General features: G+C 43.2%; 1 protein-coding gene across 2 annotated transcripts; it reads left to right on the top strand.

Annotated features, from left to right (window-relative positions):
* Positions 1-1,413: 1,413 nt before the first annotated feature.
* On the top strand, positions 1,414-24,616 carry syt13 (synaptotagmin XIII). Of its 2 annotated transcripts, none has more exons than XM_014175161.3 (6): positions 1,414-2,112; positions 4,432-4,654; positions 6,980-7,117; positions 12,758-13,059; positions 21,957-22,077; positions 22,261-24,616. In XM_014175161.3, exons 1-6 carry the CDS (start codon positions 1,939-1,941, stop codon positions 22,563-22,565), a joined length of 1,263 nt encoding a protein of 420 aa, XP_014030636.1. In that variant the 5' UTR covers positions 1,414-1,938; the 3' UTR covers positions 22,566-24,616. The 2 variants fall into 2 exon arrangements, with proteins under 2 accessions (XP_014030636.1, XP_014030635.1); XM_014175160.3 differs by having other exon boundaries at positions 1,416-2,112; positions 21,954-22,077.
* The last annotated feature ends 387 nt before the right edge of the window (positions 24,617-25,003 follow it).

Raw genomic sequence — 25,003 nt, 5'->3', positions numbered from 1 at the left:
AATCACAGCCGGTTGTAATACAGCCGGGAATCAAACCAGGGTCTGTAATGACACCACTAGCACTGAGATGCAGAGCCTTAGACCGCTGCGGCACTCGGGAGCCTCCGATGTTTACATTTACTTTCTTTACGAACATTGGAGTAAAACAATCTTATAATTTGGGTTCTGATGGGGTATTACAGTTGAACTAAGCTCATGCTGCGTTAATAAATTGCATTCTTCAAGAATCAATGGCTACATATTAAGTTATACGTTAAAAAATGAATGAATCAACTGCAGATTTTACTTTCTCTTACATCCTCAAGATGGCATCAAAGATTAGGCCTATTTTCTACATTGGGTAATCCTTCAATTCACATATTGTCCTCTGCATATTCATTTCAAATCCATGAATAAGTATTGTCTAAAAGGCACTTCCCTCACTGTCTGAAATGATAATATTGAATTTATTTATTTTATTTATATAACCTTTATTTAACTAGGTCAGTTAAGAACAAATTCTTATATACAATGACGGCCTACAAAAAGGCAAAAGGCCTCCTGCGAGTGTAACACTGGACGTAGATTGCTGGATACATGTATACCTATAGAATGCTATCTTTTTGTTTAAAATGTATAGATAAGCTGTGTTAAAAACGAGAGTTATGAACCAGTATTGCCTTCTGAATGAAAGCGGTCAGGAAAACCAAACTGAGGCATCATACGTCATACCTCATCACACAGTTTGGAGAGATGGCCAGTGCCCTGGGGGACATTTCAGGATGTGATTAATCTAGACAAGGGGATGGAATGTAAAAGAAGACTGAAGTGTTATTAAGTTATCCAGACAGCCATGATGATGGCTTTCATTATACAGCATGTTTCCAGAAGAGCTTGCAAAGTGAAACTACTTGCAGTCAGCTACTGCTGTTATGAATGAGCCTTTGAGCCTTTTCATTTGTCATGTTCAAGTACTATACTTTTGGTTACGGCAGTGCTAAAAACAGTGCTTTGCCCCAAGATGTTCACAGATTTTGAGGGTCTGTTTGTAGTGTGGGTTATGTTGTTTCCATGGAAACTGCATATTAATGCAAAAGTTGGGGGACCAAATATAGAATTTGACGGGAGATTTTCCCCCTCAGCGAGAATAGATTTGTTTTTGACTGTTCATGTGGCTAAATGAAATGTCTTCTTACTCTAGCAATTTTAGATTCAGAGAGATGTTTTATTCAGAGAGGTATCCTTTGCTTAGCCATGAGGAATAAACAGCAATATTGTGGTGGTGCGCATTCTCCTGGCTGAACAGCATAATGGGGATAGTGCGTTGAGAGAAGGGGAATGAGATCAGCCTATTTTTTGTAACTTTCTGTTGGTGTGTAAAAAAAAAAGGTTATTCTGGGGAGTAGGATTTTTACCTCTGACGTCATTCAGATGCCAGACATGGATGTGTCTGAGGGCAACAGGAAAGTGGTAGTGGGGAAGAGAAGGAAGGAAGAGAAAGAAACGTAGAGCTAAAGAGCAAAAGAGACAGAGAAGGGAAGAATCAATGAAACATACATATTCTGTCCTAACCAGCTAGCAGCCAGCCAGTCTCTACCCTCCCACTCCTTTCTCTCCCTTTGTCTTTTCTCATCCCTCCTCTCACTGAATATATGCAAGTAGACAAGGCGGGCTTCCTCTCTCTCACGCTGTTCTCTTCTGCAGACAGGAACATTATCCCTCTGTCTCTGGATGAGGGAACTGCATACTGAAAGTGCTTGCATCCAACTGCTGGTACACGAATGAAGTGCAGTCTGTCTCCTGAAAAATCGTCCTATTTTTGTGGGACATTTGCTGCAGACTAACCAATCAGCATCTCCACATCTTTATTTGTAATGCTGCCTGAAGAGTAACTTGGACATTTTTAGCTTCCTTTCTTCTTCCTCTTTATTTTTTCTTGTGTTGCCCTTGTTGACCAGCATGATTTTCACCACAGCTGCTGTCCTTGGTGCCACGCTGGGCACTGCGTCAGGCATCCTCACTCTCTGTGGGCTCTCACTGATCTGCAGGTCCTGTAAGAAAGGCAAGCTGGAAAGTGGTGAAGATGCAGACCCAGAGAAGGCTAAACCCAGTGTTCTGCACTCCTCAGAGCAGGTGAGCTGCCCTTCTGCAGTACTTGCACATGGACTCAGATATTGGAGAACTTACTTTCCTGGGAGGGTAATTACCAGCACCGCATGTGACTTGGTGAATCTGTGTCACTAGGTTTATGTGACGTGGGACTGGAGTGAATGCCATGGTTATTGAGTGATAACATTGACTAAATGTCATATCACGTGTAGAGCTATCTCATAGGTGATCTATAATTGTAGTGCAGAAAGCTTTGTCCTGTATGTTTGATTTGAGTAACTACAGTTACTCTGAGTGGCATGACATCCTGGTAAATAACATAGCTAACTACAGTTGGTTAATACACTGACATAACAACTAGTCTTTAGATTTTTGAACAGGGAAGTTAGTGAGCTAAGACGATTCGCCATATCTGCTTATGACAACCTTTGATGTTGCCCTTAACTGATATATAGATTGTAACACAGGAAATGCAGCAGTAAAACATCAGATAGGGGTTACATTACAATAATGGACTGCGGTAAGATAGAGCCCTCCAATTGCCTCCTCTGATGATAATTTGTTGTAGTCTTTTTTACTGTTATGGGCACTGGAGTACAGTTAGTAGAGCACTGTATTCATGTTCCAATGGGCTGCAGGAGTCTTAACCTGTGACTCGACTTGTGGCATTGTATCAAAGTTCTGCTCACCAACCGTGTCCTTTCTGTGGGAAAGGTTGACTGTCTGTTGCAGTCCACTTTAGAGTGAACCCACCCATCCTCTCTCTGAGCCAAGCAGAAGGTGTCGCACGTATGTCCACATTTGACCTTGACTGATTAGTCATGGAGTGAGATTCCACAGCTTTGAAGCAGACTTAACACCTCAGCAACCACTTTGAAGAACTACAGTGTGTTTAATTGAAATTCCTATTTCCTTATGGGCTGTGTAGTGTTCCTGCATATGGGTCTCATTTGAAGATGGCTAAATAATGGTGTTAGATGCAGATACCCATCCGATGAGTTTGTGACGAGATGATGAGTGATTCAGAATCTTTCAGAGCGGAAAAAAACTGCTAGAACTAGCCTAATAATGAATGCATAGGTTCCCTGCACATCTGTGTCAGTGTAATTTGGGGAGGAGGGAGGAGCAGGGTACCCGTGCAGCTCACGCTACAACCTGGACTCAGGGGTAGACCTTATATAGTAAATGTAAATCCGGGACACTCCAATTAGTATGATATGTTAAGTTTTGTTTGGTATTTATTCATTTGTGGATGTCCATCATCCATTTTGTATGATATGTTATGAATTACAATTCTTATGAAATGTTATGATTTGCAATTTGTACAATATTTGACCAATTTGTAATGCTATGTTATGAATTCTAATTTGTTGTGGCTAACGTTAGCGAGGTGGCTAATGCTAATGTTAGCTAGGCGACTAACAATAGCTAGGCTAGGGGTTAGGGTTAGGGTTAGGAGTTAAGTTAAAGGATTGTTAGCGTTAAGGTTAGGGTTAGGAGTTAGGTTAAAGGGTTAAGGTTAAGCTAACATGCTAAGTAGTTGCTAATTAGCTAAAATGTTAAAGTTGTCTGTGCAGTTTGCGTTAAGCCTTTAACATAACTCCTAACCTTCTGTCTTATGTAACCATACCAAATGTAATATATCATACCAGATTTACATTTACTATGTTAAGTCTAGTCTATGAGACCAGGCTGCACACAGTCTTCCTTTCCTCAGCTTACACAAGCCCTCACACATGATGCATGCTCCAGGGAGACACCATGTTCCAGTCAGCTTGCTTTTTGCAGTACTTTAAATGTGCTGCTAAGGAGGTGAAAGAACACTTGCTGGTTGGAGAGATAACAACCTTACCCTTTAGTCCTCCTCTGAAATGTTTATATCCCATTATGGAATGTAACATAACAATGTGCAATTTATTCCACAAGCATGAATAAAGTTCTATGCTTTAACATAATGGCTACCAGTTACCAGTTTTAGAGTTTGATTTGGGAGAGTAATGATGCAAGCCCAGGAGAATGGATGGAAATTCTTATCAGTATAACCATAACTCACTCATATGAATGGACCACACTTAGCTGACTGTCAGAGAGGTGCATTCACTGTAAATTGATGTTCCATGTTTTCCTGTGAATTGCCAGACTGCAGTGATAATGGACTGTTATGGCTGTAATGAACCCCTCTGGGATTGGTTGCATACAGCAGGCTTGCTGTCTTTGAACTGCACGACCAACACTAAATCTTCATGAAAGCAGTCTACAAACTAGCTGTGATTTCTCACCACACATTGTTTCATAGTACAGTTTTATGAGCCTGTCTTTAACCAACTCTTCCTCCTCCTCTAGTTTAGTGTGGAAAAATCCACAGAGCCCATCCAACCAAGGACATTGTTGAAATTTCCCAAAATATACAAGCCCAAACCATCTGTGACCTCATCTGAGGTCATCAGCTACCCTGATCATGCTTCAGAGAAGGGGGGCGAACCCTCTCCCGAGGGACCCTCGACTGAGCCTGATGCTGGTAACCAAGCAACGGACAGCTCTGACACGTTCACGATCCTCAGACAAGGTAAACCCCAACCAATAACAAACACCCTGAATTAAACAAAATAAATCCCTTTATAATTTCCTGTTCTTTTCATAGCTACTATGCCTTCATCATGTTATACAATGTGTAATACTCTTCAGTTATTTAGAGTCAACATTTTTCAGGTGAAATTTTACATTTAAATGGATTTTTGGATTGCATCCACTTTTTCTCTGTAAATCGGAAAAACAATTCTTGGCAGAAACACATTTTGTTGGTAATTACTGTAATGAATCACTTCCTACTACTGTATTAGAGTTACCACTCACTCAGTCTAGATAATTGTATGTGTTGCTTAACGCACTTCTCCTTCTGCCAGAGAATTGTGATCAAAGGCTTTGCCCCGCTCTCCCTCCTTCCCTCCCTAGTCCCTACACTCATCCACTCAGTGTTATTGATGTGGTCAGTCAATGGAACCTAATGCATGATGGATAGGACTGGTCCCAGAGGGGTAAGAGCTTCATACTGCTATTCTTGGTGCTTTCTTACACCTGAATGCAGTTGCCTTACAGTAACGGACAGTTTGGCTATACTTGGCTATACATGGATACTTGGATTTATTATTTGAAAAAAAAAAAAACTATTAGCACACACCCTTGACTATTGTGTGTTAATTATTTATCAAATAATTGTTTCTAAAAAATATAAATAAAATGTAAGATACACTGATTTTCATGGTTTAGTTGATGCACACATTTACCATTCAATGTCCCTAGGAAGAAAAACAGCCGGACATTTCCACATAAAAGGACCCATGGGCACCAACATATTAGGTTCATATGAGCATATCACATTGGGTGTCAAATGAAAGCTAAGAGTCTATATTTTTGAGAAAGTAAGGCATATATACATTTTTCTAACATTTTCCTTCCTAACAATTTGGAATAAGCAAAGGCTTTGATTTCTGGTCAAACAGATGGAAAAGAGGTCTTAGAAAACATCTAACAGAAAAAGTCTAAAATGTATCAGAAATACATCAAAACACAATAATGTTGAAGTATAGACCCCTACCAACTAATACTAACAGTTATATTTCGTTTTGGAGAAATCTTTCTTCCTTCTGTAAGTTTAAGAAAAATTGCCTTATGCCTTGAAATTACGTTTCCAAAAACCCACATATCTTTAAGATATTTTCTCATTTCTCTCCCTCATGAGGGAGGATAATGAAAGTTCACAGAAGTAACAAGTAAAAGTAGACCTATCAATTAGTTATAGTATTTTTACTGATACCAATTTTGTTTATGAATTATTAAGTGATTAAAACTCGAAATTCCATGACCAAATCAGTAATGGAATTTCCGAAACATTGGTAACGGAATTTCTGCAATTGAATTGGCTACAATGGGAAATCATAGTAGTCACAAACCACAGTTGGGTTCACAAGTTTGGACCGCACAGTACATTACAGTAGAGTACAGTACAGCAAGGAAAAGTAGAGTATAGTTCAGTACAGTACTGGGGTAGAGTTCAGTACAGTACACAGTAGAGCACACTAGAGTTGAGTACACTAATGTACTGTACTGAACTCTACTGTACTGTACTGTACTGTACTGAACTCTACTGTACTGAACTCTACTCTACTGTGTTGTGCTGTGCTGTACTGAACTCTACTGCACTCTACTGTGCTGTACTTCGATGTCAAAACTTGTGAAACATAGTCGTCTATGATTGGTTCAGATTTGATATGGTCTGGACCAACCAAATTTGGTCTTGTTTGGGGGCAGAGCTCATTAAAATAATAGCCAGTGTATAGAATAATACCCAAATATGCAAAGGAGTATATTGTGTATTTCTACCTTTGTATACCTATTTAGGATACGTCACCATGAAGAGAATGACATTCATATCCATAATTATGCATTCCTGTGTAGTACAGATCACGGACCCATGAATAAATTCCGTTACCGGGTGTAAATCCACTTCACTTACTGTAGTTCAATAACCAAAATATATTTTTTCAAAGTCAATGTGTCATGTCATAGCTTTCATTATATCTGCAGACACCGTTAAATCTTAATTCAGAGCACATATTTAAGAGTTTTTAACGTGGACACATAAAAAAACTGGATATTTTCCCGAAATTCTGTTTCCAAACTTTGCATCTGCATATTTCTTCCAGTAAATGTGTTTTTGTAAAATGTTCAGTGTTAATTGTTAAAAGTAGTCCTCGTGGATGGAGTTGTATGGTTTGTAAAACTTTGAAATCAATGGTTTTTATTTGGCATACATTTTAAATAAAAAATCTGAGTCTCAACGCAAATCTGTAACGGTAGAATTTCCCAGCCCTAACGCCGCCTCTTTTCCCAGACTCAAAGGACGAAACCCCCTGTGCCAGGGATCTTACCAATGGGATGACAACAAGCAGCTCCATCCTCCACCCTAAGCTGCATTTCTCTCTCACCTATTATACCGACCAGAACGAGCTACACATCACCGTGATAGAAGGTAAGGCAACGATCTCAACAGTATCATCTGCCAGTATCTCCACTTCATGTAAATTATGAAGGGTGAGGTATCACAAAACATGACGTTGACCCTAGTTCACCTATTAAACATAAACTCAGCAAAAAAGAAATGTCCTCTCACTGTTAACTGCATTTATTTTCATCAAACTTAACATGTGTAAATATTTGTATGAACATAACAAGATTCAACAACTGAGACATAAACTGAACAAGTTCCACAGACATGTAACTAACAGAAATGGAATAATGTGTCCCTGAACAAAGGAGGGGTCAAAATCCAAAGTAACAGTCAGTATCTGGTGTGGCTACCAGCTGCATTAAGTACTGCAGTGCATCTCCTCCTCTTGGACTGCACCAGATTTGCCAGTTCTTGCTGTGAGATGTTACCCCACTCTTTCACCAAGGCACCTGCAAGTTCTCAGATATTTCTGTGGAGAATGGCCCTAGCCCTCACCCTAGCCCTCACCCTCCGATCCAACATGTCCCAGACGTGCTCAATGGGATTGAGATCCGGGCTCTTCGCTGGCCATGGCAGAACACTGACATTCCTGTCTTGCAGGAAATCACACACAGAACGAGCAGTATGGCTGGTGGCATTGTCATGCTGGAGGGTCATGTCAGGATGAGCCTGCAGGAAGGGTACCACATGAGGGAGGAGGATGTCTTCCCTGTAACGCACAGCATTGAGATTTCCTGCAATGACAACAAGCTCAGTCTGATGATGCTGTGACACAGCGCCCCAGACCATGACAGACCTTCCACCTCCAAATCGATCTTGCTTCAGAGTACAGGCCTCGGTGTAACGCTCATTCCTTCAACGATAAACGCGAATCCGACCATCACCCCTGGTGAGACAAAACCGCGACTCATCAGTGAAGAGCACCTTTTACCAGTCCTGTTTGGTCCAGCGACGGTGGGTTTGTGCCCATAGGTGACATTGTTGTCAGTGATGTCTGGTGAGGACTTGCCTTGCAACAAGCTTACAAGCCCTCAGTCCAGCCTCTCTCAGCCTATTGTGGACAGTCTGAGCACTGATGGAGGGATTGCGCGTTCCTGGTGTAACTCTGGCAGTTGTTGTTACCATCCTGTACCTGTCCCGCAGGTGTGATGTTCGGATGTACCGATCCTGTGCAGGTGTTGTTGCACGTGAACTGCCACTGCAAGGATGATCAGCTGTCCGTCCTGTAGCGCTGTCTTAGGCATCTCACAGTACGGACATTGCAATTTATTGCCCTCGCCACATGTGCAGTCCTCATGCCTCCTTGCAGCATGCCTAAGGCACATTCACACAGATGAGCAGGGACCATGGGCATCTTTCGTTTGGTGTTTTTCAGAGTCAGTAGAAATGCCTCTTTAGTCTACTAAGTTTTCATAACTGTGACCTTAATTGCCTACCGTCTGTAAGCTGTTAGTGTCTTAACGACCGTTCCACAGGTGCATGTTCATTCATTGTTTATGGTTCATTGAACAAGCATGGGAAACAGTGTTTAAACCCTTCACAAGGAAGATCTGTGAAGTTATTTGGATATTTACTAATTATCTTTGAAAGACAGGGTCCAGAAAGAGGGACATTTATTTTTTTGCTGAGTTTATTTAAGTACTTCCATGACAGTGCATTTCTTTGTCAAACCTAATTTATTAACATTATCTAAAGAGGTAAACAAACAGATGTCTTCTGCAAATAAAAACAAAGTTAGAGGAAAAAACTAATTGGCAGTTGTCTGCAAATGTAATAAATCAATGTGAGGCAACAGTCAATCAAGAGTAACAAATAGATGGAAATTGTCAAGGCTCAGGAGAAGACCCAGATGCAGACAGTTTCGAAGTAACAAAGGTTTATTACAGAAACAGGGGCAGGCAAACGATAGGTCAAGAGCAGGCAGAGGTCAGTAATCCAGAGCAGAGTCCAAAAGGTACAGAACGGCAGGCAGGGTCAGGGCAGGCAGAATGGTCGGAAACGGGAACTAGAGCAAGCTAGGCGCACGGGAAAACCGCTGGTAGGCTTGACGAAACAAAATGAGCTGGCAACAGACAGAGTACACCGGTATAAATACCCTGGGGATAATGGGGAAGATGGGCGACACCTGGAGGGGGGTGGAGACAAGCACAAAGACATATGAAACAGATCAAGGTGTGACAGGAAATTGTAAATGGAGACCTCACAACCCAATCCCATCAGTGCATCGTGTCTTGTGGAGCAATATTCCGAAGCCAATAAAGTGGCAAAGTGATGACGCACAAACACTGCCATACTGGCTTCATCGATTTCAATATTCTGCCTTGCTTCTTTTATATCCTCCATCTACAAAATAATTTATTTAATTTGTGGTGAGACAAAGCAATCCTCCGGTCTCCCCTCTTCATAAGACTGTGGGTAATTTGATAAGGGGTTGAGTAACTCGGACGCCTTTGCGTTGGCACTCTGTTGGCTGGTCCCCGTATGTGGATGCTTATCGACTGTAGATGCTGATGCGTCGCCCAATGAAAAGGTCAGCAATGCATCTACTTTGCCTTGCGGGTGGGTGGGTGTTAGTTGGTGTTGGGGGTAGGCTTGCAAGCTGTCACTCTGTTCACACCAGCATCATACGCTTGTTGACATATGCTAACGGAGGGCATAGGTTCAAATCAAATAAAATGTTATAAGTCATATGCGCCGAATACAACAGGTGTACAGTCGTGGCCAAAAGTTTTGAGAATGACACAAATATACATTTTCACAAAGTCTGCTGCCTCAGTGTCTTTAGATATTATTGTTTGTCCACCAGCCTCTTGAGGATTGACCACAAGTTCTCAATGGGATTAAGGTCTGGGGAGTTTCCTGGCCATGGACCCAAAATATCGATGTTTTGTTCCCCGAGCCACTTAGTTACCACTTTTGCCTTATGGCAAGGTGCTCCATCATGCTGTAAAAGGCATTGTTCGTCACCAAACTGTTCCTGGATGGTTGGGAGAAGTTGCTCTCGGAGGATGTGTTGGTACCATTCTTTATTCATGGCTGTGTTCTTAGGCAAAATTGTGAGTGAGCCCACTCCCTTGGCTGAGAAGCAACCCCACACATGAATGGTCTCAGGATGCTTTACTGTTGGTATGACACAGGACTAATGGTAGTGCTCACCATGTCTTCTCCGGACAAGCTTTTTTCCGGATGCCCCAAACAATCTGAAAGGGGATTCATCAGAGAAAATGACTTTACCCCAGTCCTCAGCAGTCCAATCCCTGTACCTTTTGCAGAATATCAGTCTGTCCCTGATGTTTTTCCTGGAGATAAGTGGCTTCTTTGCTGCCCTTCTTGACACCAGGCCATCCTCCAAAAGTCTTCGCCTCACTGTGCGTGCAGATACACTCACACCTGCCTGCTGCCATTCCTGAACAAGCTCTGTACTGGTGGTGCCACGATCCCGCAGCTGAATCAACTTTAGGAGATGGTCCTGGTGCTTGCTGGACTTTCTTGGGCGCCCTGAAGCCTTCTTCACAACAATTGAACCGTTCTCCTTGAAGTTCTTGATGATCCGATAAATGGTTGATTTAGGTGCAATCTTACTGGCAGCAATATCCTTGCCTGTGAAGCCCTTTTTGTGCAAAGCAAAGATGACGACACGTGTTTCCTTGCAGGTAACCATGGAGGACAGAGGAAGAACAATGATTCCAAGCACCACCCTCCTTTTGAAGCTTCCAGTCTGTTATTCGAACTCAATTAACATGACAGAGTGATCTCCAGCCTTGTCCTCGTCAACACTCACACCTGTGTTAACGAGAGAATCACTGACATGATGGCAGCTGGTCCTTTTGTGGCAGGGCTGAGATGCAGTGGAAATGTTTTTGGGGGATTCAGTTCATTTGCATGACAAAGAGGGACTTTGCAATTAATTGCAATTCATCTGATCACTCTTCATAACATTCTGGAGTATATGCAAATTGCCATCATACAAACTGAGGCAGCAGACTTTGTAAATATGTATATTTGTGTCATTCTCAAAACTTTTGGCCACGACTGTAGACCTTACAGTGAAATGTTTACTTATGAGCCCCTAATTAACAATGCAGTTTAAAAAAATACGGATAAGAATTTGAAATAAAAGTAACAAATAATTAAAGAGCAGCAGTAAAATAATAATAGCGAGACTATATACAGGGGGGTAACGGTACAGAGTCAATGTGGGGGGCACCGGTTAGTTGAGGTAATATGTACATGTAGGTAGAGTTAATAAAGTGACTATGCATAGATGATAACAACAGAGAGTAGCAGCGGTGTAAAAAAGGGGGGGGGAGCAATGCAAATAGTCTGGGTAGCCATTTGATTAGATGTTCAGGAGTTTTATGGCTTGGGGGTAGAAGCTGTTTAAAAGCCTCTTGGACCTAGACTTGGCGCTCCGGTACCGTGTGGTAGCAGAGGGAACAGTCTCTGACTAGGGTGGCAGGAGTATGACAATTTTAGGGCCTTCCTCTGACACCGCCTGGTATAGAGGTCCTGGGTGGCAGGAAGCTTGGCCCAGTGATGTACTGAGCCGTTCACACTACCCTCTGTAGTGCCTTGTGGTCGGAGGCCGAGCAGTTGCCATACCAGGCAGTGATGCAACCAGTCAGGATGCTCTCGATGGTGCAGCTGTATAACCTTTTGAGGATCTGAGGACCCATGCCAAATCTTTTCAGTCTCCTGAGGGGGGAATAGGTTTTGTCGTGCCCTCTTCTCTGCAGGCCAGCTGTCTGTGAGTCCTGCCTCTTTGGTTTGTTTATCACCTGCCGTGTGCTCAGTTATATCTCATTATAACAAAGCCCTTAGCTTCACTAATTACTATTTTTATTTGCTGTTAGAGAAACTGTTGGAGAGACCTATGCCGGGTCTGCATAGTGCTTCTGCATTGTTTGTCATAAACACATCTACTAGGCATACGCATACTCTCCTTATTAATACATAGCCTATACAGTTCTAGCATCAGAGTATTCTACATAATAAGGTATTTGGCAGACCTTGTCATATATGCTTATTTCAGAAATAGGGAATTGGGAACAGCTAATGAGATTCTCTCTTCCACTAGCTTCGAGTCGAAGCTCGCATCCACTACAAGACCATGGTACTTGCCTACAGAGCAGCAAGACGAACTGCCCCTATCTACCTTCAAGCTATGCTCAAACCCTACACCCCAACCCGAATACTTCGTTGTGCCACCTCTGGTCTCTTAGCCCTCCCACCCCTAAAGCTCTTCTCTGTCCTGGCACCCCAATGGTGAAAGAAGCTAGGACAGTGGAGTCCCTGCCCATCTTCCGAAAACATTTGAAACCCTACCTCTTCAAAGAGTATCTTAAATAATCCCCCCCCCCCCCTTAAAGAATGCCTTTTGTGAAAAAAACACTCACACTTTACTCCTCCCCTTACTAGCTCTGACTTTGCTAATAGCTACTTTACTGAGGAAAAATGTACTTACTATGACTGTGATATGTGGTTGTCCTACCTAGCTACTGTATCTTAAGATGAATGCACTAACTGTAAGTCTCTCTGGATAAGATCATCTGCTAAATTACTAAAATGTAAAAAATGTAATTAAAACTACATCAATAGACTGCTATTCTCATGGTTTGCTCCCCTCTCTCTGTTGCCTCCCCTCTCTGTCTTTCTCTGTAGCGGAGCATTTGTGTGTGGGGTCGGGCTGTGAGGGCTATGTGGCCGGAGTCCTGACCTTTGCAGCAGGACAGAGGGAGGCCCAGACCTCGTCGCGACGCCTGACCAGCCATACCCGCTGGGAGGAAGGATTGGTGTTCTCCCTGCCAGGAGGGTATGAGGTGGAGGGCGAAGTGGCTCTCTCCCTGCACAGTTGTGACCGCTTCTCCCAGAACACCAACCTCGGCGTTATGAGGTTCAAGCTGGTTGATGTGGGCATGATGTCCAACGCAGACTGCTGGGTCGACCTTCAACCACCAAAACAGGTAGGCTACCCTGTTCTTACCGTTGATATATAGTAGATGGCATTGGCTGCAAAGTTAAAGAGTGACTGCCCCTAAAAAACAACGAATCCTTCTGAAAATGGCCTATGTGGCATCGATATCAAATCAAATCAAATGTATTTATAAAGCCCTTCCTACATCAGCTGATATCTCAAAGTGCTGTACAGAAACCCAGCCTAAAACCCCAAACAGCAAGCAATGCAGGTGTAGAAGCACGGTGGCTAGGAAAAACTCCCTAGATTGGCCAGAACTTAGGAAGAAACCCAGAGAGGAAGCAGGCTATGAGGGGTGGCCAGTCCTCTTCTGGCTGTGCCAGATGGAGATTATAACAGAACATGGCCAAGATGTTCAAATGTTCATAGATGACCAGCAGGGTCAAATAATAATAATCACAGTGGTTGTCGAGGGTGCAACAGGTCAGCACCTCAGGAGTAAATGTCAGTTGGCTTTTCATAGCCGATCATTCAGAGTATCTCTACCGCTCCTGCTGTCTCTAGAGAGTTGAAAACAGCAGGTCTGGGACAGGTAGCACGTCCGGTGAACAGGTCAGGGTTCCATAGCCGCAGGCACAACTGTTGAAACTGGAGCAGCAGCACGGCCAGGTGGACTGGGGACAGCAAGGAGTCATCAGGCCAGGTAGTCCTGAGGCATGGTCCTCAGGACTATGAGTCAGAAACATTTATTCTAGTAGGTCATTTTGGTCATGAAGTCAGTCTCGTCTAAAATAGAGTTTGGAACCTCGGTGCATCACAACGAGTAAATGAAGGTCGGGTTTGGATTACAAATATGTCAACAAATCATGCCCCCTTTTGCCAAGCTCCACGCGCAAATCGCCACTCTGCCCACTTCACTTACCTTCATTGAATGGGGCTCCGTTGTTTCATCGCCCCCAACCAACATGTTCAAAGGATCACGGCCGTTTGAGACTGAAAAGACTTATACGGATTGACCATGCAATGCATGCTTCCAGCAAGATGCACAGCCAGCAACTATGGTTTGCATGCCCTGCCGAAGGACTCTATCTTGCAGAATAGGTGGTTGGAGTTTGTTGGTCCCCAGTAGTGGTGAGAATACTGATAGCTAGACCATAGACTGCTGGTTATGTATCTGGTTATGTATATTGATATTCAATATCACGATAATCGCTAGCATAGCTGATGTTATTTGACGACATCATACTATGGCAAAGTTGTTTCCTACAAATGATTTGGCTAGCGATGTAATCTTATTTCCATGCCTAAATTATGTCTAGGGCACAATATAAATATTGTTATTCGAGAGATGTCCTATTTGCAACCAAACATGCAGTATAGAGACCAGCAAGGGGGCCCTCGCTGTGAACATTCCAATTGCAAGTATCCGGCCAGCAATCTTCACTTGTCTGCGGCAACAGCTTTCACAGGCTCATCATTTGTAAAAATACAGAAGGTAACCCACTTCATTACTTTGATACATTTGATAACCCAATTGTGAAACATAATTGATGTAAACTGACATTACTTGTTGCTTATTTTCTACTTTTTAGATGCATATAATGTCCGGGGCATAACCTAACTTGGTGGAACAAGCTTGATCTGAAGTGATAATAGAAAGATGAATGCAGCGATCAGGTTGGTTTCACTAGGCTAATCATAATCAGTGCTCTGTGTGTGTGTGTGTGTGTGTGTGTGTGTGTGCGTGCGTGCGTGCGACCGACCGACCGACCGACCGACCGACCGACGACCAGTGTCTTTGATGAGGGGCCAGTAGCTGATCTACGCTGCTATGCCCATCAAAGGGGCTCTGGCAAATACCTCACTTCCAGCCTCACCTCTTACCTGCTCACCAACGGTCATTGATGGGGAGAACAGCATTAGATAGGTTTAGTCTGACTTGTTAAAACGTCAACATAGTACCTGTTTGTGCATCAGATATTACCTATCCTAACTGCCATTGGTAATAGAACAGTGACTATGTGCATATGTGTTCACAGAAACATGTATGGAGCCAGTACATGGAGACTTGCAAGATGATGTGATGAAGTCCAGACTAACAGATGGGCTTGATACTAATGTATCTGAATGGAGAGAGATCTTGCACTCTGCATAAACATTTTACTAGAAACAACTTTTACTTGTATTGTCTTTTTTTATGCATTTATTTATTTAAAAAATAAATACATTTGTGAATTGAATGGTATCAGTCAACATGGGGAGGGAGAAACCATGTGTATTCTACATCTGATCAGGGAACTCCTTTTGTATACTGGATACCACACAGGAAGGTACTGTATGACCACTCTGACATGTTTGCCAAGGTAGCCCCTTTACCACCAGACAAAAATGTTCATAGTCACAGTGTCTGTATCAGCTGGGAATGACAATGAAAGGTGTTCATTGTTATGTTAGCAGAACACTGCTTCTATGGTATTATGTAAAGGGTTGTTTATTCTACATGGACCTGCTACTACATTTAAAGGTTATCAAAAAAACCACTTAGTTTAAAATGTCTACAAGAATGCAATAGCAATTGGGGAGACACAGCTGCTGGCAAGGTTCTGACAGATGGGTGTGTCTTGGTGGTGGCAAGGACACACCTAAGATACACCCACGTCAAACCACACCCCCAAGCCAACTTGAATTTGTTTTCTGTCATAGCCGCCGACATTTCTTGAGGAGTGTCACATATACGCCGGGAGTCAGGATGCAGGTGCAGAAGGTGAGTTTAATAATGATGAATGCAGATAAGTAAAACACGAGAAGCGTACAGAACATGAATCAAAACAAACCAATACTGCCTGATGACTGAGGCTACTGAGGACTAAATAAAGGGAAGGTAATCAAGGTGATGATGAAGTCCAGGTGTGCGTAATGATGGGAAGCAAGTGTGCGTAATGATGGGGAGCAGGTGTACTTAATGATGGGTGTAGGGCCGGTGGTTAGTAGACCAGCGACGTCGTGCACTGAAGAGGGGCAGCAACAACCATAACAGTGGTGAAACCATCAGAAAGGGGGGAGATCAGTAACAAAGTCTATGGACAGATGGGACCAAGGCCGCTGAGGCACGGGAAGGGGAAGTAATTTCCCTGCTGGAGCGTGCCGGGGAGATTTGGTTTGTGCACATACAGAGCAGGAGTTGACATAGCGGGCGACGTCCTGCGCCAAGGTGGGCCACCAGTATTTATCGGAGAGGGATTGGATGGTGCAGGTGATACCTGGGTGTCCAGCGGCAAGGGATGTGTGTGCCCAGGTCAACAGCCGATCTCTTACCCCCGTGGGGATGGAGATGCGCTCTGGAGGTGTTTGGTATGCGTAACTGGCTGTAAGGGAGTCAGGCACAAGAGAGCAGAAGTTGGGTAGCCAAAGGAGCCTTTTATTTCGGCGAACAAAACACACGGCACTAAGAACACTAAACACAATATGGGTTGACATAACCCAGCGCAAACCAGTCTAGCGTGTACATACACAAATCAACAAACAATTCCACACACAGACATGGGGGGGAACAGAGGGTTATATACACGTCTAATACTGAGGGAATTGAAACCAGGTGTGTCAGAAAACAAGACAAGACAAATGGAAAAATGAAAGGTGGATTGGTGATGGCTAGAAAACCGGTGACGTCGACCGCCGAACGCTGCCCGAACAAGGAGAGGAACCGACTTCGGAGGAAGTCGTGACAGAAGGACAGGTAGCCGGAGTGGATTCCCTTTACAGAGCCTGGCGGATGTCCATATCTACATCCCAAAACAAGGGGCCAACAATACAGGAGGACAGATTGATGGGCTGAAGATCACTCACGAAACTCTCAACCAACGTGGAACCACAGGGTATGGGATAGCAGGTCCTCCTGCATCCTGTTCCCCAGGCGGTGATATTCATCCTCAACCAGGAGATGGTGGGGTTATGTCGTTGGAGCCACGGGAGGCCGAGGATGACTTTGTGTACAGGAGCGGTGATGATGAGGAAGGGAAGGCTTTCCTGGTGCATGGGTCCCATGGTGAGGGTGAGTGGTGCTGTGATGTGCGTGATAGTGCCAGATCCCAATGGTCGATTATCCAGGGCTTGGACCGGAAAAGGAGAGGAGAGCAGGTACAAGGTTAGGTTCAGGGAGGAGGCGAGGGCTTGGTCGATTAAATTCCCTGCAGCACCGGAGTCCACTATTGCTGTAGAGACAACCCCTGAGGGACAGCCAGCCAGTGAAATGGAAACCAGAAAGGGTTTGGTGGGAAACGGTGATGATTGGATACTCAAAGCCTACCTTGGGAGACGGAAGATCATAGGGTTGCCCTTCTGCCATAGTGGACCCCGGGTTAGGACACACCGGACACCACTGAAGCTGGTGCCCCTCCTGGCCGCAATAGGGACAGAGCCCCAGCTTTCTCCGGCGACGCCGCTCTGCCGTGGAGAAGTGTGTGGCCCCTACCTCCATGGGTTCAGGCTCTGCCTCACAACAGCCAAAGGAGGAGGGCGAGGAAAGAGGTAGGTGCCGGCGCTCCCAAACAAGGTTATCCAGACGGAGGCCATCGCGATGAGTGCGTCCAAGGATAAGTTGTCATCCCGACACACCAACTCCGTTTGGACCTCTCCGCGCAGTCCTCACCGGCTCATTCCATCTGCTGGAGGCTGCCACAGTCTGAAATCTGAGGGCGTACTTCGCAGCGGTCTGGGCACCCTATTGGAGTTGGAGAAGTCGCTCCCCTCCCTTCTGCCCTCTGAAGGATGGTCGAAGACCGCCTTGAACAGACCCATGAACCTCTCATAGGATCCCAGCTCTTCCTCTCCTCTCTCCCAGACGGACATGGCAAGCCAAAAAACGAGGCCAAATCACCGGGTGCAGTTCCCCTTTAATATTATTATATTTTTTGTCAATTGAATTGTGTAGGACTGTGTTCCTCTTCAAGACCATCATATATATAATTTTTTGTAATGAGGAGTACTATAACTTTATTTTCTTTAGAAGACTGGGTGGAATCATGAGTGATTCTGAATTGGGGTGAGATGCGTCACTATGTGTTTAGTGTGTTTCCACTAACTATCTCGAACCTGTGCTAATTGTGTCTCCTCTGCTTCTCTGAGCTGTCAGAAGGTGTTCATTATAAAAAGTAGGCGTTGCCATGGCATCCTTCGAGAGACCCTACCCCTCTGTGATCTGATAGTGACTTGAGCCATCCCAGCTCTCAAACAAGACAACTGTTCTGTAGATCTGGTGAAACTGAATACTAGGCACTGTGATCAAAATATTGTTTTATTCAAGGCCAAACTAATTTAGCTCAATGGCTAGGTTTGGTCTGCCTGTCTGTATGGCTACCCTGTAACAAGCACTGTTAAGCCTGCTCAAGATACAGTTATAACCATCCGCCTTTATGTTAACCTAAAGATGATTTAGTAAAAAGGACAGCAACTCAAGCTGCTATAGAAAAATGCAATCCATTTCACGCCTCAGTCTCAGTGACACAGGGAGGATTTGTATATAGAGTTGAAAGGGAGATTGTTGTTGGTCGTTTTGATTGAAATCTCTGAAAGGATTGAGTACATACAGAGAGAAAAAATGTATACTGCAAGTCCTTTTCAGTTTATTCAGCTTCTGATCCATTTGCAAGGCTGGGAAGCCTTAAAAAAAAGGGGTTTATAAGAAACCCAATTTGATCTTGTTTCTCTTTTCTGTCAGAACAGCTCATTCTGTCTACCCACAAGCTGTTCTTCAATTAAAACTTCAGCTACAGGGACACCTGTGTGAAAATAAACATTTAATAAAAAACAGCCAGCTCTCCAGTCTTTCATGGCTGCTGCATCGTGAGCCTCCAAGCTAGGCAGCAGATCAGAATCTACGTCATCACAAACCCTGGGGATTTTTTTTCTTTCAGGGATGCGCAAGAGAGCATGAAGTCCTGCCAGGAATCACAAATAGGGATGATGGAGGGCTGGAGAGGGAGTGGGAGATGACGGAGAGAGATACGAGGATGACATGAGATAAATAAGTCATGCCAAAGATAAAAAGGAAGAGCAGATAGAGGAGACAGAGGACAGGAGGAGGCTGAGAGATGTAGGGAGGGGAAGGCGGGAGTTTGTATGATGTAGGTTGTGACGCAAGTGATACACCCCTGCGGAAAAAAAACGATGAATTATTTCCTAATTGAACACAGTGAGAAGTTTCTCAGCTCTTTATTTAATGGTCATAGCTGCATAGAGAGAACACAGGAGCAGATGGGGCTGACAGAAGCCAGGGATGACACACACAGCAGTAGACTGCGCTATAGCTCCTCAGGAAATCACACACTATGATACTACACTGAAGAAAGATAGGAGATATTTTATTTATTAGATGTCCACTGAAAGAGAGAAAAACATTTTCATGAAACCGTTGATTTGGTTGTAAACTCAGCAAAAAAAGAAACGTCCTCTGACTGTCAACTGCGTTTATTTTCTGCAAAATTCACGTGTAAATATTTGTATAAACATAACAAGATTCAACAACTGAGACATAAACTGAACAAGTTCCACAGACATGTGACTCACAGAAATTGAAAAATGTGTCCCTGAACAAAGGGGGGTCAAAATCAAAAGTAACAGTCAGTATCTGGTGTGGCCACCAGCTGCATTAAGTACTGCAGTGCATCTCCTCCTCATGGACTGCACCAGATTTTTGCCAGGTCTTGCTGTGAGATGTTACCCCACTCTTCCACCAAGGCACCTGCAAGTTCCCAGACATTTCTGTGGAGAATGGCCCTAGACCTCACCCTCCGATCCAACATCCCAGACGTGCTCAATAGGATTGAGATCCGGGCTCTTCACTGGCCATGGCAGAACACTGACATTCCTGTCTTGCAGGAAATCACGCACAGACGAGCAGTATGGCTGGTGGCATTGTCATGCTGGAGGGTCATGTCAGGATGAGCCTGCAGGAAGGGTACCACATGAGGGAGGAGGATGTCTTCCCTGTAACGCACAGCGTTGAGATTTCCTGCAATGACAACAAGCTCAGTCCGATGATGCTGTGACACACCGCCCCAGACCATGACAGACCATCCACCTCCAAATCAATCCCGCTTCAGAGTCCAGGCCTATGTGTAACGCTCATTCCATCGACAATAAACGCAAATCCGACCATCACCCCTGCTGAGACAAAACCGCGACTCATCAGTGAAGAGCACTTTTTGCCAGTCCTGTCTGGTCCAGTGACGGTGGGTTTGTGCCCATAGACGATGTTGTTGTCAGTGATGTCTGGTGAGGACCTGCCTTAACAACAGGCCTACAAGCCCTCAGTACAGCCTCTCTCAGCCTATTGTGGACAGTCTGAGCACTGATGGAGAGATTGTGCGTTCCTGGTGTAACTCGGGCAGTTGTTGTTGCCATTCTGTACCTGTCCCGCAGGTGTGATGTTCGGATGTACCGATCCTGTGCAGGTGTTGTTATACGTGGTCTGCCACTGCGAGGACAATCAGCTGTCCGTCCTGGCTCCCTGTTGCGCTGTCTTAGGCATCTCAGTACGGACATTGCAATTTATTGCCCTGGCCACATCTGCAGTCCTCATGCCTCCTTGCAGCATGCCTAAGGCACATTCACGCAGATGAGCAGGCACCCTGGGCATCTTTCTTTTTGTGTTTTTCAGAGTCAGTAGAAGTGCCTCTTTAGTGTCCTAAGTTTTCACAACTGTGACCTTAATTGCCTACCATCTGTAAGCTGTTAGTGTCTTAACGACCGTTCCACAAGTGCATGTTCATTAATTGTTTATGGTTCATTGAACAAGCATGAGAAACAGTGTTTAAACCCTTCACAATGAAGATCTGTGAAGTTATTTGGATTTTCACAAATTATCTTTGAAAGACAGGGTCCTGAAAAAGGAACGTTTATTTTTTTGCTGAGTTTAGTTGTATAGGGTTATGACTCAGAGAAGAACACTATTCAAAGAACAAGACTACCCCATTCCCTTTGCATCGATTACTTAACACTTCTTTGATATATTGCTCACAGGAAATCCAAGAGTGAAGTCAGGCTGCTACTTTAAAGTGTTTACTTTCCATGGATCGCAGATTATAAAGGGACGCTCAAGCTGTAAAATTGTACTGAGCTCTTTGGTGCTGTTAAAATGATGTAGTTAAGATGTCATTTTCAAGCACCCCCTAAAAAAGCAAATTATGCCTTGTCTATGCTGCATATTGACTAATGCATAATCCTTGACTTTTTGTCCATTAGTGGGCTCCCTATTTTTTGTGTGGCCTGTTTGGACATAATACGAACCACTTCCTCTTATGTGCACTACTGGAAGACCAAAGATCCTAGATATCAATCACTTTCACTAATCAACCCTCCGCAAAGTTGGCTAACAGTTTGACAAAAGGTGGAGTGTTGACTGTAAAGCCTCTACGTCACACACGTTACGTTCAAATGATATTACTTTTACAACAGACTCTTTCCTGGTTGTAAGAGTCTCTGATATTCCACTTAGTAAAGTGACATATTGGTGCATTTTGCAGTATGGGCGTGGGCACGAAGACCATTTACGAAAGTGGCACGATTTCAGATCAATATGAGATTCACCAGTAGCATCAGAAGCATAATAGCAGTGATTATAATGATTTTGTGCCTAATGAATCCTAATCTTTCTGAGGCACAGAGGTGACTCACACAGCCATTCATCCAGTCCATTTGATTACTAGTGAATCGGACCTTTGTGTCCGTTAATGATGGCGTCAAGGTAACAGGCACGTGTACACACCTTATTGTCATTCATAAATGGACATTGCTTGTTTTGATATTTGTTCTAACCTATGTATACCAAAATCTGTTTGTGTGTTGAAGTTTTCTGCGCGGTGTTTTTTGTCATTATTTGCAGAGTAAAGGTTTTCGTGTGACCTGTTCTAATCACAGTGAATTGGTGTGATTGACTATAATCAGCAGGATGTCCAGTCAGCTGGAGAGCTCCTGCTGTCCATAAGTTATCTACCTGCAGCCAACCGGCTGGGAGTAGTGGTGATGAAGGCTAGAGGACTACAGTCGGACAAGCTGAAGGACTCCATAGGTACACCCTGTTTATTAATATAACCCATTGCAGATCATATTGTATGATGCCTACAACTGCTCATCAAATTATACAACTATGAACGGATAATTCATCCACAGGTTGACAACAGAGTATACTAAGATAGAAAAAATATTTGTTGGTGGATTTCACTGTAGCAAAAGCCTTGTTCCTTGTTCCTAGACCTGTCTGTGAAACTGGCCCTGAAGCACCAGACTACCAAGCTGAAGAAGAAGCAGACGCGACGGGTCAAGCACAAGATGAACCCAGTGTGGAATGAGATGATGATGCTGGAGGTTCCCCGCGAGCTGCTGTCTAAATCCAGTCTGGACTTGGAAGTGTTGAACCAGGCAAGTCCTGGTGAGCAGGAGTCCCTGGGCCGCTGTCAGTTGGGTTTACAGGCCTCTAATACTGGCCTCCAACACTGGCAGCAGATGCTAGACAACCCCCGTAAGCAGATCGCCATGTGGCACCCACTGTATGACTAAGATAACCACCTGTCCGCTTTGCCATTCCAAATACCCAAATAGTATACCACACATACAAATGTAACCGTACAAGGCTGGACTGAGTAATTCCTGATCTGGGGGGGGGGGGGGGGGGGGGGGGTCAACTGCCTTCCTGGATCAGGATTTAAGAGCCTAAATCTATGTATCCACTTATATGGAAATTATCCCATTGCCTGCAATTATTTATCCCACAGCATCCTATAACATATCAACAATAGCATACACCGAACTGACATAACACTGGATATCACAAAATTACCCAAGATTTCCAACTATGAACACATTTTATATATTCAATGAAACTCATCAATGCAATGTAATACTTGTAGTACCTATATTTAACCACCTCTTTGATCTGTTTTTTATAGCTGAACAGAATGAATATGATAAGTAATGTCTGTGTTTCTGTGGTATACGGGATTATGTATATGGTATGTAATGGTATGATAAATATAAGTGAATTATTCTACAGTAGAGCTGTCATTTTATTTGTAAAGTGATGTATTCACACACTTGGAAAGCAATCGAGAAAATGCACCTAGCGGAAAGTAAAAGGCCTGCCAATATTGAATGGATAGGAGATTCAAAAGCCCTGTGATGGAATTACAGTGGACAAAATGTTTAAAGTTGATCTCATTACCCAGGGTCTAAAAACGGCAGCTAAAGTTATACAAATGATGTATGAACAAAAAAAAATCATGCAGTGTTTAATCAGGTAATATACGGTATTTGTCATATTTATGAATATGTGCAGCTGTATTTTATCTTTGGAGAATACGAGAGTTGTTACACATGTTCTATTTAAAGTAGTTCAATACAACTATCAACTTATCACATTTCACACCTGGTTCCATTCAACCTGCTTTGCTTCAGTTATTATGTACAAAAAGGTATTTTTCTCCAATGTAGTTTTACTTTTACATAGCTTTTGTCAAGTGAACTGCTATAGACTGCGCCAGTGAGAAACATACTGTGTAATTTTAAACTTTACATACAGACACACAAAATGTGTGAAAATAAAAACCTACCTGCATGATCTTTAAAATCTGTAATGCCAAAATCTGTTTCTAGTCGAATTAAACTGAGGATGTGCAAATACCCAGGCATCCAGAGAGCACTATGTACAGTATCAGCCCATAACACCACATCCGGGCAGACATTGATGTAATATATCTATTTATTGATACTTCCTATACTCAGAGCTCCTTATGCGTAACTGATATAACCTTGGACCTGGCCTGCTATACAGTAGCTAGCTTTTCATAGCTAGCTGAATGAGCACTGCCATTATCATGTTGAGATGAAGTTACACATTCATATCACCCATCCAAGCCATTTCACAAAAAAACAAGATTTACTGTAACAGACCGGAATATAATCAACCTATTAAATGATAACTATGGCTAGTTCACATGCACGTGTTGTATTTACAAGAACACTGGTAATACTGTATGCTGAGTTTTTTTGTTGTTGTTGTAAATCATGTCACTCTTAAAAGTGCAACAAGGGATTAATCTCTGTCAATACACCTACGTAAATCCTACTCAATGTGCGTAGCCTACTCCTTGACTCACAATCACAGGCTTATATTTTCTGTTGCCGTTTCCATTTTAAAACAAATGTATATTTTTTTCGATGAAATTATTTCAACAAATGTCTTATTTTGAGTGCTTATTGTACTTAGGCCTTAGGTCATCATTTGTAGATATTGAAAGTTTGTCCTTTTTTAAAGACCTATCTTCATGAGACTCTGATTGATCATTTGGCAGATTGTTTTAGGATGCCATGGCCATTATATTCCTGCCTATTTGTTAAGATATGAGCAATCTACTGTGTAAGTAATGCAACCATAAGTAAGTAAGTAAGTAGTGCAACCATTATGCATGCGATGGTGTGCAAAGCGCATACTTACTAGCCCTAAAGAACAGCACTTCCAACTAATGATGTAGCTACATTGTTATGTAAAATAACTGGTGCAGATGCAGTGGTTGGATAAAAAGCAACAATAAATCATCCAGCATTTCCAGGCAGTTGTCTTCTGTGGACTATCCATTACAATCTCCCTGCAGCTGCAGACATGGCCAGAATGAATAATGAATGTTGTTTCCAATGTGCCGATTATATAACATAACCAATATTACAGTTCACAGTTCATCAACCTCAAAATCCATCATGGCCCCTAAACGAAAAGAGAGAAAAACGATGGGACATTTTTTATCCATCGCCTGGCTAGGACAACATGAACCTGGAAGAATAATTGCAATGATGAGAACCAAGAAATAAACCCACTGATTCATTAATAAGTGAACCGTACTGACTAGATCAGCCTGTCCCATGGGTCTGATACTTCTCTTTTCAGTTTAAAATGGAATAAAGTGCCTGTTGCTGCCTAGTTCTGTTTCAGCCATTGTCTTGGC

The sequence above is a fragment of the Salmo salar genome, chromosome 26, assembly GCF_965601325.2.
Source record: "Salmo salar chromosome 26, fSalSal1, whole genome shotgun sequence".
NCBI lineage: Eukaryota > Metazoa > Chordata > Actinopteri > Salmoniformes > Salmonidae > Salmo > Salmo salar.
Note: the sequence above shows the minus strand (reverse complement) of the source record. Positions and strands in the feature narration are given on the sequence as shown.

Excerpts from the sequence above, each read along its gene's own strand:
- syt13 (XM_014175160.3), top strand. The coding sequence starts at position 1,939 with ATGATTTTCACCACAGCTGCTGTCCTTGGTGCCACGCTGGGCACTGCG. Across the intron at positions 2,113-4,431 it reads TTCTGCACTCCTCAGAGCAG|TTTAGTGTGGAAAAATCCAC; the intron begins GTGAGCTGCCCT and ends CTCCTCCTCTAG. Across the intron at positions 13,060-21,953 it reads ACCTTCAACCACCAAAACAG|CAGGATGTCCAGTCAGCTGG; the intron begins GTAGGCTACCCT and ends GACTATAATCAG.